Genomic DNA, 15,116 nt, shown 5'->3' with positions numbered 1-15,116 from the left:
CACCAGTCTTTATTAGGTTATAGGCAGACTTAATGCATGCATTCAATACTAATTCACTTTTTGCACTGTAAAATTGACAAAATGAACTTGAATCATTCTTCCATTCATTGACCAGAGCTTCCATCTCTCCTTTCTCAAATGGAGGATTCCAAGCATACTTAACAGGCAGATCACAGTTTGCAGATATGATTGTGGCAGGGACATATATTGGGTTAATTAGCAGGTGATTGGCAGATTCCTTATTCTTAAGAATCTCTAATACCTGTAGCAAGTGTTGAACTGTAGTGTATGCAAACTTTCCTTGCTTCACAAATAAGTTGATTTGTTCAATACTCTGTAATATCTCCTCATAATCATACTCAGATAATTCTTTTAAACAAAAATCTTTATTTTCCCTAGCCAGTGATGAAAGTTCATTAATAGTTTCATAAGTCCATTTAACTCCCCTGAAAGACAATTGCATTTCATTATCTGTTAATGGCAGAATCTCATTGCAGGTCTGATGCGCAGTCGCTAAACATAACGATTCTGCAGATTGGACACGTTTCTTAGAACGTTTGCGTTTTGCCTTTGACCTTGCTGTTTTTGGTGATTTATTCAAAGCTGCAGGAAAATTATCAGTAACACTTTCTGCTTGCTGCTCATTCTTGCAAGCAATTGAAGGAGCAGCTGATTGGCCTGCTGCCAGGAGTTCATTAAGAGGAAAAGGCAATGGATCTATGCGCAACCAATTGTGAATTACAAAAGCTATAAATTGCAAAGGACTTTGTCTAAACTGAGTGTGATCTAAGACATCGATTGCCCAATCAAAAAGTTTGCCCTTAAAAAGAGCACAAACGATCCAATCAGACCAGGTAGAAATTGCAGAAGCCCGAAAGTCGGGATTGGCCAGAACTTTAACCAATTCTGATATAAATTTGTCTGTAACTTCAGGACCAAGCTTTTCAAATTTTTTAAAGGAGCAGGACCCCTGACAAACAGTGTCATAATTTCTGGAAATTCCCCCCACAATAGGGATTGGTAATGGGGTTTTCATAATGTAAGGCTTGGTGGTGTATTCTCCACAGTCAGCATGCAACGCATGAGCTGACGTGGAGGAGGTACACACACTAGCACAAGGAAACAGGCTATCCCTAGTATAGTGGAGGGGAGGACTGACTCCAATAGGAGATTGTGGCGCACAGAGCCGGTGCAGATCTGACAGCCACAAACAATGCTTTCGTATAACGTCTCAGCGCAAAGTAGCGCTGAGCGCATAAACCAGAACTGAGGAGATCAGGACAGGTAGACAGAATGAACGCTTGCTAGCTAGCGGCTACTTAGCGACAGCAAGCGTCCAAAACCAGACAGACTGGAATGAGGCAGCCAATGCGTTGCGGCGATGGCGTGCCTCACAAAGACAGGACAGGATAGTCAGGAAAACAGCAGGATCAAGATAGATGAACGTAACACAGATAAATATACAATAAGTATGTTTTCCTAGCGTATTACAATTACAGCTATCAATGAAACTATTTGTAACGTCTGACTAATATATGTATATATCGGCAATGAACCGATATATGACATAAGCAGGAACGCTGACTAGGACTGGAGTAATACAGGGAACAGGACTCAGAAGGATTCGCTATCTCTTCGCAGAGATGAACGCAATCCACAAACAGTAACAGAACAGGATTCAGAAGGATTCGTTATCTCTTCGCAGAGATGAACGCAATCCACAAACAGGACCAGGAACAGGATAACTAGCTCAGCACGGGTGCTCACGGTACGCGCAAACTACCAAAACGTGCTGGAAAACTGACTAACTGAACACAGGAAATAAACAGTTCGTGTACGTATATATCAGCAACACTGATGTATCAACGTAACACGAATACAAGGAAAATAATAAACGTGCTGGTATGCATATATATTGGCAATGAACCAATATATGATGCAAAACCAGCAAAGTATCTTTAGAACAAGAAACACGATCGGGGCTGAAGCGACAGCAAGACGGGCTTAAACAAAAGCTATGAAAACCCAAGGAAACCCTGCAGGAAGCAGATCTTTATACTGAGGTCATCCAATGGGAGCAGACATGCAGATTCCCACACAGGTGAATGATAATCAGTCACAAGCTGACAGCAGGGAAAGACAGACAAAGCTATGCAGCTTGCATGGAAATAGATCAGAACTGCCTGAGCTGCAGCACTACTACTTCCAGCAACAGCTGCTGCAGCTGCGATCATCACAATAGCCAAGTTTGTAGATCACTTCACTAAGGGAAACGGAACTACTTTTACCACTCCGGCTTAGGTCACATGACAGAGAAGACACTCTGGGAACAGAACCACATTTACTGCTCTGGCGTTGGGTACATGACAGGGAGCACACTTGGGGGAGGACCCAGAAGTGATTTAAGCATAAGCATCATAGCATAAGCATCATTAGTGACTTGAGAATAAGCCGAGACCCATATTTTTGGCCCACTTTTTGGGGGGTCCTAAAAACTCTGTACTCTAGCATACTGTATACGGTAAACTCTCCTCATGGGGAATTCTTAGGGTTTCTTTATCATTCCAAGCAGATACTGAATGACAGTTGCTCAGTTTAAATTTTTTGCCGTTAAAGAGAACCCGAGGTGGGATTTAATTATGTTAGTGGGGCACAGAGGCTGGTTGTGCACACTAACACCAGCCTCCGTTGCCCCATGGTGTGCCTCCAGGACCTCCCGTAGTGCTAGCGACACACAGCGTGTAGCCAGCACAATGCTTACCTATGTGCTGTCTGTTAGCGCTGCTCCCCCGCCTCCTCCGTATCGGTGCTACCCGCCCGCATCCCTTCCCTCCAATCAGCGGGAGGTAAGGGACGCGGGCGGGTAGCGCCGATACAGAGGAGGCGGGGGAGCGGCGCTAACAGACAGCACATAGGTAAACATTGTGCTGGCGACGCGCTGTGTGTCGCTAGCACTGCAGGGGGGGGGGTTAACTGCAAAAAATAGTGTGCAAATAGTGAGGCCAGTTGGCCAACATCTTTGTGTACCTCCTTTACAGGGGGTGCTTTTGTAAAGAATAAAGGAAATACTGAGAATCCCTATGAGTAGTGCAAAACTTGTCAGAGCTGTCAGACTAGTCCGTGGCATAGGAAAAAAAGTAATTTAAACTGCATTTTACTCCGGGAGAAATTTACCGTTCTTATACATATATGTACAAATGTATTTCAGTATTTACAGTTTTCTCAATACTGGTTTGAAAAAGCTAGGAGCGTCTGTGCATGGCTAGCCCTTCCCTCTTTATTGAAGTAGCAGTGGAGAATAAATAATATTCCTTAGTCAAGCCAAAGGGCTGCTGCCGTTACAAAACATCTGACCCTATCTGCATAAAACGTGTAGGCGAGATAATGAGTAGTTGTAACTACTAGCTGTTGCTCAAGAGACTTACAAGTGAAGATAAAGTGACTTTCCTATCTATCTGCATTACACACAATTTGCTGACTCTACACAAAGCAACTGTTTAACCACTTCAACTCCAAGGGGTTTCCTTTATAAACACCAGAGCAATAGCCCTCCTTTCATTCAAATTCGCCTATAACTTTATTACTACTTATCACAATGAAACATTCTATATCTTGCTTTTTTCACCACCAATTAGGCTTTCTTTGGGGGGTACTTTTTGCTAAGAATTATTTTATTCTAACTGCGTTTTAACAGGAAAAATAAGAAAAAAATGAAAAAATTCTATTTCTCAGAGTTTTCGTCCATTATAGTTTTAAAATAACACATGCTACCGTAATTAAAACCCACACATTTTATTTGCCCAATTGTCCTGGTTATTGCAACATTTAACCTTTTTTTCCAGTATAATGTATGTCACCAATATTTTATTTGGAAATAAAGGTGCATCTTTTTCAATTTTGCGTCCATCATCAATTACAAGCCCATACTTTAAAATGTAAAACTGTAATATAACTTTTTGACATACATATTAAAAAAATTCAGTCCCTAAGCTAACTATTTATGTATTTTTTTATATTATATATATTTTTTTTATTATTTTTTTATTATTTATTTCCCCCCAAAACGTTTTGGGGGGTAACTATTGGGGAGTGTGGGAGGTAAGGGGTTAATTTTTAAATGTAAAAAAAAAAGTCATTGAATGAAAAAAAAAATGTTTGTAGATGTAATTTTACTATTTAGCCACAATACCTTTCCTATGGGTAGTATTACCGCGCAAACAGGAAGTAATGTGTGGACGTGTAAGTATCGTTGTTTGTGAATGATGGCGCTGTCTCATGGACAGCAGCGGTTACTCACACGGAGACTTGGATAAATGAATGGGATTGATCATTGATCGCCCGTCTAGCAATTAGTGGCGGTAACGAGCCGGGGGCGAGCGGAATTCCGCAGAAGCAATGGAGGAGTATCTACGTCCCTGCAAAGTAATGCAGGGACGTAGATATTCAATCTGGGGCAGTTGAAGTGGTTAATCAATACTCATATGCACTCAACTACTACAATAAGCAGAATAACGTGCGCCACAACAGGCTCTGTCTTAGGCCACTTTCAGATGGGCAGCTGACAGACAATGAATTTACCATTTGTCAGCTGCTCTCCTACACCAGCCTTGTGCTTGCTAGCGCCGCTCTGTACCAGTGCTGGACAGGCGTCTTACCCCTCTCCCCCCCTTGGCAAGCGTGAAGTTCAGCCTCCTGTCTAAAAGAGGCCTTAATGATACAGGTCTATGGGCTTGTCAGGGTTAAATACCTTCCTCTCAGTTCTTTTCAAAATCTCAGCCGAGGCTCTGTCCACACCCATCTGTGTTGCCACAGTCCACCCTCAGCTCGGCAGCTGCAGCCCAATCAGGGGCTGCCGAGCTGGGTGCCGGCCGCAGCAACCCAGGTGGAGATTTCCAAAGAACTTTGTTAGACTTTGGAAACATGGCCATGACTGTGGCCGAAGGGTGGGGGGGGGGGCTCAGAACATCACCTATGTCCTAAGAATGTGTGATCACTCAAGTATTTAATGCTGACACCCCCAGGCTCTCCCTTATTTACCTGAAGTACTCTTTAACCCCCTGGCCGTTCCAATTATTTGGGCAAGGGGGCGGCGCAGCACTTTATTTGTTTTTTTAAATTCATGTAGCTAGCCTAGCACTAGCTACATGATAGCTGCTGACAAGCGGCATCCCCCTACCTAAACCGATCGTCGCCGGCGCTCTCTGAAAGCAGGAAATCCCGTTCAGAACGGGATTTCCTGCTGGGCTTCCCCTGTCGCCATGGCAACGGGGCGGGATGACGTCACCGATGTCATGGACGTCGGGACGTCAGAGGGAATCCTGATCCACCCCTCAGCGCTGCCTGGCACTGATTGGCCAGGCTGCGCAAGGGGTCTGGAGGGGGGTCGGGGCGGCGTGGCGGATTGCGGCGAATCGGCGGCGGCGATCGAAATATGCACGCGGCTAGCAAAGTGCTAGCTGCGTGTAATAAAAAAAATGCAAATTGGCCCAGTGGGGCCTGAGAAATCCTCCTGCGCAGGTTACCCCGAGCTGAGCTCGGGATAACCGGCAAGGAGGTTAAGGCTTGTGACACAAGATTGCCAGGGTTAAATACCAATCTGATTGGCTGTAATTCCTCTTAACAGATGATTGCATTGCCCCCCTTGAAATTATGGTGGTGGCAAGTTATTTTCATAATCTCCACGAGGCTGTGACTGCTCCCATCTGTGTTGTCACAGCCCACCCCCATCTCATCAGTTGCAGCCCTAATTGGTGGCTGCTGAGCTGAGGGCAGGCCTCAGCAATGCAGGCGAAGCTTTCCAAAGAGCTCTTTAGACTTCAGTAACATGGCCATGACTGTATTCCCTAGGAAGGGGGCAGAGCAACACCTGTGTTCTAAGCACGTATGATCACATAGATATTTAATGCAGACACCCCTATTCATGGCAGGCTATGCCTTTTTTCACCGGAAGAACTCTTTTAAGGCTTGCGACACAAGGAGGAAAAAGCTAGAGCATAAATGATCTTTGAATTTCCCACTGGGATTTCTCATTGGTCCACTGCTCTGACCAATTAGAATCATCCTCATTGGTTCAGATTACTGGTCCAATAGGGAGTCCCAGTGGGATATATCAAGATGCTTATGTCCGAGCTCTCTTTTCAATTTTGTGAAAGAGCAGGTGATCCTGGGGGGAGGGGCTCAAAGTCCTCTGATTAATATAATGCTATGTAATGATTAGTAACTAGAGTGGATTTGCACTTTTTTTCTGGTCCGTTTTATTTGTTACTTTTAACTCTTGGCAGGAATGTTTAAGGAGTACTGCTTTAATCCCTGACACAAGTAATATACTATATTTTATTACCTGGATGGAGCAGTATATATGTTTAATACTCATCTGCTCTAATTTTTATCATTAATATATTGTGTCGCATTACCTGGGTGGAACAGTAAAAAAGGTTTAACTCCTTTTTATCATTAAACAATGTCTCACATTTCTGAAATCACTACCAGTATTTATTTTTACTTGGCTGGATGATCAGCTTGGCTAAACTGCAGGTGAATTGCAGGTAGAGAGGACTATCAAAGGCAGTAACAGCAGGTACTAGCAATACATTCAGACTTTTTACTTAATAACTTAATAAAAATGGTCTTCTATAAGTAGTAAACTGAGACAGACATAGGCAGTTCAGAATCAGAATTTATTTCGCCAAGTACAACGGGGGTTGTACCCGGAATTGGTTTTGGCACAACAGGGTCGGGAGTGGTGCAGTAAAAATAGTGTTGCATTAAGCTTCAGTAGTTACAGCAGATATACATTAGATACGTACAGTACATACAGTAGATACAGTGCAAATACAAGTGCATGTACAGTACACATACAAGGCATAGATACACAAAGCTTAGCTAGAAGGATATGGAAAGGATGGACCCAGGAAAGGACCAGGGGGGTTATCTGCTGTCGTCTGTGGCACTCAAACGCTTCTTTAGCAATGATTGAATCAGATGCCCCCAATCCATCTGTGGGAAAGAGAGAAGCCGAGAGAATGAAGAAAAACAAGACAGAGAGAGAAGGTGAAAAAAATGATTCCCATAAGGATTGCGGCATGACCTGGCCGTTTATGAGTCCTGTTTGGCTGGTCTGGTCGATTTTGCAGAGGGCTCCATGGCGTTTATGGATACTAGCGATGTACAGGGTTGCCATCAGATGGAATTGGCATCAACGGAGGTGGGAGAGCTGCAGCACTCAGGCTGGCCTAGTAGTGACTGTCTCCCGCACGTGGTCGGAAATAGTGCTTGGATGCCATGCGGTGGCTGCTGGGCTGCGGTACAGGCCCAGAGCCTGAATGGCGGAGTCTGACTTGATGCTCTGATGGTGGCTCCCATTGAGTGCAGTCCTGGATTTCTCTGTGCTGCGCTGGAAACCTCCATGTGTGGACTGGGGCTGCATTGGTCCTGCTGTGGCATCCTGGTGTGGCGGTGGAAAGAGTGTTGGGAGGCAGCGGTGAAGAGACACAGTTTGTCCAGGCTGGCGAGGCAGGAGCAGTGTTGGCATGTGTTGGATCCCCCTTTGTGCCAGAGCCACTGCATTAACACTGAGGACTGGGTTCCCTTTGCGCTGGTGTTATGGCTGATCGTGCTGCCCGCCCTGAGAGGAAGCTGCTGCTGGAGCCGGATACCCGTGTCACGTGGCCAGGATCAGCAGAGCGGACATGTGGAGAGCTGCTGAGCACCAAACAAATGCGGGTGCGGAGGGGAAGAGCCCGGCCTCTGGCCATTCGCCCGCTGGAGAGCAGGGCGGATTGTGGACCACACAGATGGTTTTGGCCAGGCATAATGGCAATTAAGGGGAGAAAAGAGAAGTTATGTGCCAGAGCCCTGTGGCCGTTGCTGCTGACCCAGCGCCATCTTGAATCTATTGTCCATACATGCTATATACATGCATACAGCTTGTTCCCAGCAATCTGTCTTCTGTTTTCCCTTTCTGCAGAGCAAGAAAATACAATGGGCTCTATTCACAAAGCATTACTGCATTCGGTAATGCTGAAAACTGCTGATTTTACTGATCGCCTTATTGAATTCACTAAACCTATCTCCGCACAGAAAATCACAGTTTCCGACTAGTCAAGTAAATTACCAACTTGTGTGGTAATAACGTCGAGGAATGTCAAGAAATGTCAATATACAATGTCAATTTAATTTAGCGGCCAAAAGTGTTCATTTTTTTCTCCAGCTCACAACAGCCGATAACTGGCTCTCCCCATGCTGTCTCTGTGCGGTAGATTTGACAGACAGCCTTTGGGGAGAGCCAAGCATCCAATAGCCACACAGCCTGCTTCTCACTCTGATTTAAAGAGAACCCGAGGTGGGTTTGAAGAATATTATCTGCATACAGAGGCTGGATCTGCCTATACAGCCCAGCCTCTGTTGCTATCCCAAACCCCCCTAAGGTCCCCCTGCACTCTGCAATCCCTCATAAATCACAGCCACGCTGCTGACAAACAGCTTGTCAGAGCTGGCTGTGTTTATCTCTATAGTGTCAGTCTGCTGCTCTCCCCGCCTCCTGCAGAACTCCAGTCCCCGCCTGCATCCCTTCCCTCCCTGCTGATTGGAGGGAAGGGACGGGGCAGGGACCGGAGCTATGCCGGAGGCGGGGGAGCAGCTGAGACTGACACTACAGATGTAAACACTGCCTCACAGCATGGCTGTGATTTATGAGGGATTGCAGAGTGCAGGGGGACCTTAGTGGGGTTTGGGATAGCAACAGAGGCTGGGCTGTATAGGCAGATCCAGCCTCTGTATGCAGATAACATTCTTTAAACACACCTCGGGTTCTCTTTAAAGCGAATCGATATCGGGTGGGTCTTTCACTGTATCAAATCAGAGGAAGATCACAATTCTGCAGGCATCCCTACATCCCTTTAGATGTGCATATTTGTATTGTATATGTATACAGAAGAGCTCCCCCTGGTGGCTGCAGCACATCTAAAGGGATGACAGGCTGCATTGGACAGAAAACCTCCGAGTCACACACACAGCTCCCTGCCTGCCTGCTGCCCAGCTAGAAGGCTGGTAAGTCACACTTTCCAGAGCAGGGCTTACTGAATTGAGGCATGTTTGTTCGGTAAATTACCAAACTTCTACCTCATGAGGGAAAACTTTAGTGAATTTGGAAAAAAAGTGTAAAATACCGCATGAGGCATTTTACCGACCAAAAAGATTTTACTAACTGCCTATTATGACTAGAGCCCAATGTGTTACTAGAAGCAGTGCTGACCATTTACTCCAAGTTTGATCATTCAGCCTAAATGAAATTCATTAGCTGGCAAGACAACATGAATAACCACTTTGTGAGATAACCATCATTGGGGTTCAGTGATCATTATACTACAAACAAATACCTTTACATTCTCCATACTGTTTGTATGATGTTTGCTAGATGCTCTGTGGACATCTTTGGAACCAACATCTTCCAAGTCAGCCCATGTGAAGGAGGATCTTGTCCAACACGGGCCTGCGACTTTGACCCAGATTCAAGCCTTTATGAAAAGGGCTGTGTATTCCTGCCTGACACATCCCAGTTCGTTCAGGAATCCATCATGTATTCACAGGCATTGACTGAAGTGAGTATTCTTCCTATAGTTTCACTAGATATTACTGAAAATATAAGACAAATATTGGAATTATACTTTGTTAAGCAGTTATGATGCTCTTATTATTTATCATTTATTCTGTGATTACTTCATAACAACCATCTACCATAGTTAGCTGTATGCACAGTATAGATGCCGGTACATTTAGCAATATATGGGTATATTGACCAAGAGCAGATCTCTCTTTGATCAAATCTGATCAGAGAGAGATCTGTTGGCTGCCCACACACCTCAGGCTGATTCCTAATTATTTTCAGCATGAAATCTTTTGGGAAACGGCCTAGTGACACTGCCTCCAGCTGCTGTCCCCCCAAATGTTATATGTGTCCCCCCGGTGCAGATGCATGAAAATACTTTACCTGTCCGCTGCCTATCCAGGTTCACCTGACCATATACTGGCTGCCTAATTGTCTGTTGACTAATTGAAATGGCATAGCATTTGCAAATCGCATCTGCTCGCCAGAATATGCAGGGTCTAAAACCTCTGTGGTGCTCCTGGGCAGTGGATGTGGGGTGTCGCCGCTGCTCGCCACTTTCTGGGGGCATAGGAGGCCTACACACGGTTCTCCTGCTGTGATGAAATGGCTTTTGCGTGGGCCAACTCCTGCAGGGAACGTGGTGAGTTAGTCTTAGACCCTGCATATTCTGGTAAGCTGATGCTATGGCATTTTAATAAGTCAATAGACAATCAGGCAGCCAGTATATAGTCAGGTTTGGGCTTGCTTGTTGTGGCACCAATTTTCATCCGATAATAATGTTGAATGGAATGGTCATTTAGTGGTAAAATTGTCAGATGCATGGCCACCTTTAGCGATAATGGACCACACTATGGAAGAAAAACAGCATGAAGAGTCAAGCAGAAAGGTAAACCTTATAATGAATTCTGTGGATCTTGCCATATAAAGATTTAGCTGGATTCAGGTTTATAAGGTAATACGGTTTATATAGAAGTTACAAGTGTTATGACACTCCCTAGAAGCTTCCTTAATGCACATCAAACATCTCCGGCTGAAGTAATTTACCCTTTGGTGCATGACATTATCTCCTAATGTAATTGAGTCATTGCCAATCCACACTGTTATTTAGTCATAGAACCTTATGGGCACAAGCGTTACATCCTGATTTATATGATGTCACTTTTTTTGCATAAGACATAACACTCAACGTAGCCTTGTGTTAAAGCAGATCCAAGATTGAAAAACTAACTATAACAAGTAACTTGTCTATATATCTTATCTAAAGTTTAGATAGATTACACAGCAAATCTGGCTGCAAACAGCTTTAATAGAATATGATCATTTCTTCCTGTGATACAATGACAGCAGCCATGTTGTTTGTAAACATTACACAGAGGCAGGCTTATCTGTCTCTTGAGCAAAGAAAACTAATCCCCCTCCTCCTCCCTCCTCCCCTCTGCCTCTGAAATCTCTGGCTAGTAATACCTCCCCCTCCTCCTGCCCAGACTGAGCTCCCATGAGCCCTTGCTACTGTCTGAAAGTGCCTTGGCTCTCTGAATACCTGTGGGCGAGGCTCGTTTAGCTTATAGGGAATTAGAGTATTAAAACAAAAACAAAAAAAGTATTTGGCTTGAGGAATGCCCTATAAACAATAGGAAAGGAACACAATTATGCAATGTGTAAAAGTTCACCTCAGATCCACTTTAACCACTTGCCGACCGCGCACTCATAACGCGCGTCGGCAAAGTGGCAGCTGCAGGACCAGCGACGCAGTATTGCGTCGCCAGCTGCAGGCTGATTAATCAGGAAGCAGCCGCTCGTGCGAGCGGCTGCTTCCTGTCAATTCACGGCGGGGGGCTCCGTGAATAGCCTGCGGGCCGCCGATGGCGGCTCGCAGGCTAAATGTAAACACAAGCGGAAATAATCCGCTTTGTTTACATTTGTACGCCAATCAGCGGCCGGGGATCGCCGCCATGTGACAGGGGACGTCCCGTCACTGGCTGCACAGGACGGATAGCGTCCTGTGCAGCCCGGATCTCCAGGGGGGGCCAGGTAGGAGAGGGAGGGGGAGGATTTCGCCGCGGAGGGGGGCTTTGAGGTGCCCCCCCCCCCCGCAACACCCGCAGGCAGGAGCGATCAGACCCCCCCAGCACATCATCCCCCTAGTGGGGAAAAAAGGGGGGCGATCTGGTCGCTCTGCCTGCACGCTGATCTGTGCTGGGGGCTGGAGAGCCCACCCAGCACAGATCAGCAACAACAGCGCTGGTCGTTAAGGGGGGGTAAAGGGTGGGTCCTCAAGTGGTTAAGGATATTCCATAACCACCCCTCCCCCTCTGCCTGAAAGAGTTAAACATCAGGTATGCAAGTGACAGTGTCAGGACCGGGTCATACTACAGCATAACCTTCACTGATAAGTAATTACAGCCATATAATATTTTCCTGTCAGTAAATAGCTTAGATAGATAGATTTGAGCGCTAGCATACTTCAAAGAAGGTGTCATTGAGCAGAGACAATGAAACAGTAAAAACTTAAAAACTACATTTAAATATAAAATAAAACTATGGGATATCAAAAAAAGGGTCATTTTTAGGTGGAGGGGGATCGATACATTTGATTTTCATCAGTTTATTTTTACCTCAGATGTCCTTTCACCAAGTTATTTTTGATATCCTGTCATACTATATTCTCAAGACATTCTGCTTCATCTCCAGATAACGGACTTCTGTGATTCCCATACTCACAACAGAGAGGCTCCCAATCTGCACAACAGAATGTGTAACTCTCGCAGCACATGGGAAGTGATCATGAATTCTGCTGATATAACCTCTACTCCACCACAGCCTGACCTTCAGGTTCCTGAGCCCACCTTCACACTGCTGCAGAACAAGGATAGAGTCGTATCTCTAGTGCTTGATGTATCTGGAAGCATGAGTCTGGTGTGTAGATAATTTGCTTTTCAAAAATCACTTTCAAGAGAACCGGTGTTCAAATCCTGTGACCTAATACAAACACTAAAACCAGGGGTGTAACAATCACACGTTTTCCAGCACAGTAACCAGAGTGCTCAGGTATGGAAGGGGACTTGACAAATGTAGAGTAACACACTTATGAAGGAGCGTGCTGGAAGTGTGGCAGTAGAAGCCACGAGGTGGCCTGGGCACTTGATTGGACTGGTCACATCAGGGAGTGCACTGCTTGGATAGCTGAGATAACTGAAAATTGTGGTATGCTCCTCCTAGAAGGTATTAGTGGCTGGATAGTGTAATGGTTAAGGGCTCTGCCTCTGACACAGGAGACCAGGGTTTAAATCTCAGCTCTTCCTGTTCAGTAAGCCAGCACCTATTCAGTAGGAGACCTTGGGCAAGATTCCCTAACACTGCTATTACCTATAAAGCAGCTCTGGCGCTTTGAATCTGCCAGGAGAGAAGTGCAATATAAATGTTGTGTGTCTAGTCTGGTTGTTGCCTAAGGTGCAAACTACCTAACTTTTTTATTTGGAAAACGTGCTTCCTGATAGTATTTTGGGAGCATGTGGCTAACTTATGTTATTTGGGGGACATACACTAACAATTATGTTATTTGGAGGACATACTTCCATACTTATTTGCAGGCCATACATTCATAATTATACTATTTGGGTGACATGCTTGCCCGATTATGGTATTTAGGGGAGAGTGTTCCTAATTACATAATTATACACATGCTAATCTAGTTTTATTTATAGAACACTCTGGCTAATGTAATTTTGAGGACGTGTTGCTTAAATATCTTATCCAAGTTATAAGATTATAGTAATGTTATTGTTACACTTACCAGATACTTCCTCTTTCAGTCTTCTCATTTAAGTAGCTTCATAAAAGCACATAACTTCATGCTAGAGAAAAGGCAGTAAAATGTAAGTACTAAGTGTAGACAGTTTAAACCTTTATTGCACAAAATGAGGTATATTATTCACTAAACGAAGGTAAAATTAACATGCGCACATGGCAATTTTACCAGTATGAATGCAACTGATATAGTGCACCAAAGGAACATGCATTACCAGCATAACGAATGATATACTATCAGGGTACATTTTACCGAGGTAATGTGACATGCTACTTGAGCAACATGTGCTACGTCAATTGCTTGAATACAGGTAAAGCTGCCACACGCTGTGTGCACAGTCACTTTACTGGAGTTTAGTGATTGTCTGCAAAACACTCTGGTTGAACTTGATATGACATTATTATGGAGGTAGGAAAGAGGCACCCAGGTGTTATAAAATGATTAAATCTAATAAAAGCAAAAAGGTAAGAAGTTGATCATTACAGGAAATGACAACTGTTAAGGTTCTAAGGGATTTTATTTTGCATTATAGATGACGCTAAACATGACATGACATGAGATAAACTCCACTACCCCAGGTTAATATACTATGCCATATACGCAATCAACAGCAAGTGGGTTTTGAGGAGATGGGATATGTCCCACAAAACACGTCATGTAAAGTGCAAAATAAAATGGTTGTCATGGCCATTAAGGTAAGCCACTTCTTACCTCTTTCTTCTTTCACACATGTATGGCTGGTAAAAGGATTTTTTTCATTTTTCAAATGTATTCAATAAGGCTATGTTTCAACTGTAGTGTTGCATTTTTGCATTTAGAAAATCGCATGCTGAGATTGAAAAACCGCATGGTGTTCTATACAAATATTTGCATACGATTTTTTTTGCAATGGCCTTAATTTACATGTTCTGTCTATCGTCAAGTTCCTTTTTTTGGTTTGTATGTGGAAAAAAAATTCATATGGAATGCGAAAAAATGCAGCAGGTTTTTTTTCTTGCATACAATCGCATACAAAAATTGGAAACTAGCCCATTCCCAATCAGTAGTTTTCATACTAATGCATATTTTCATTGCGCAAATTCATGGAAAAATGTCAGTGACGAATCAGAATGTATCATTTATTTACTTACGACGACTACAATTTTTGTGTGTTGCCGGTCTACTCTTTGTACATATGTATCTACTGTATTCTCTGAGTTGCTTTACATAACTGCATAAATATGTGTAGAAACTAGTTATTTATGAATAATACTACATAACATGTATACAACACTTTTTGCAGAACAATCGCATTGACCGTCTGCATCAGGCAGTGAATATTTTTCTAACACAGATTATTGAAACTGCTGCTTATGTTGGCATTGTCCAATTTGCAAGTTCCACAACCATCATCTCTCCACTAACAAGAATAGATGAGCAGGAGCGTGAGAATCTGATTTCCCTGGTTCCTTCTTCCGCATCCAATGAAATGACCAACATTTGTCCTGGAATTCTTGCTGCACTCAAGGTTATTTATTACTTTTCCTGTATGAATAAGAAAGCATAGGAGAAACCTACAATTAAATGGTTACCCTCCAAAAAACATAGCGATTTACCTTGCAGCTTGGGTATCAAAGAAACATTTTTTTGATGGGGGAAAAAAGCTAATTTTTTTGTGACTCACTAAAGTAAAAGGGACTGGTACAAATCAATATGAATCAG

The 15,116-nt window shown here is 43.9% G+C and overlaps 1 protein-coding gene across 2 annotated transcripts in view; it reads left to right on the top strand.

Moving 5' to 3' along the window:
* Positions 1 to 15,116, top strand: part of LOC137522539 (calcium-activated chloride channel regulator 1-like) — a 58,215-nt gene that overhangs the window by 24,477 nt on the left and 18,622 nt on the right. The window contains exons 5-7 of one of the 2 annotated variants that reach the window (XM_068242623.1): positions 9,416 to 9,599; positions 12,299 to 12,523; positions 14,698 to 14,922. In XM_068242623.1, the coding sequence (XP_068098724.1) occupies positions 9,416 to 9,599; positions 12,299 to 12,523; positions 14,698 to 14,922 (634 nt within the window). The remainder of the gene's footprint in view (positions 1 to 9,415; positions 9,600 to 12,298; positions 12,524 to 14,697; positions 14,923 to 15,116) is intronic. The other variant, XM_068242624.1, reaches the window with a different exon arrangement.

Source organism: Hyperolius riggenbachi, chromosome 6 (genome assembly GCF_040937935.1).
Source record: "Hyperolius riggenbachi isolate aHypRig1 chromosome 6, aHypRig1.pri, whole genome shotgun sequence".
Lineage (NCBI taxonomy): Eukaryota > Metazoa > Chordata > Amphibia > Anura > Hyperoliidae > Hyperolius > Hyperolius riggenbachi.
This window is presented reverse-complemented; position numbering and strand designations above follow the sequence as displayed.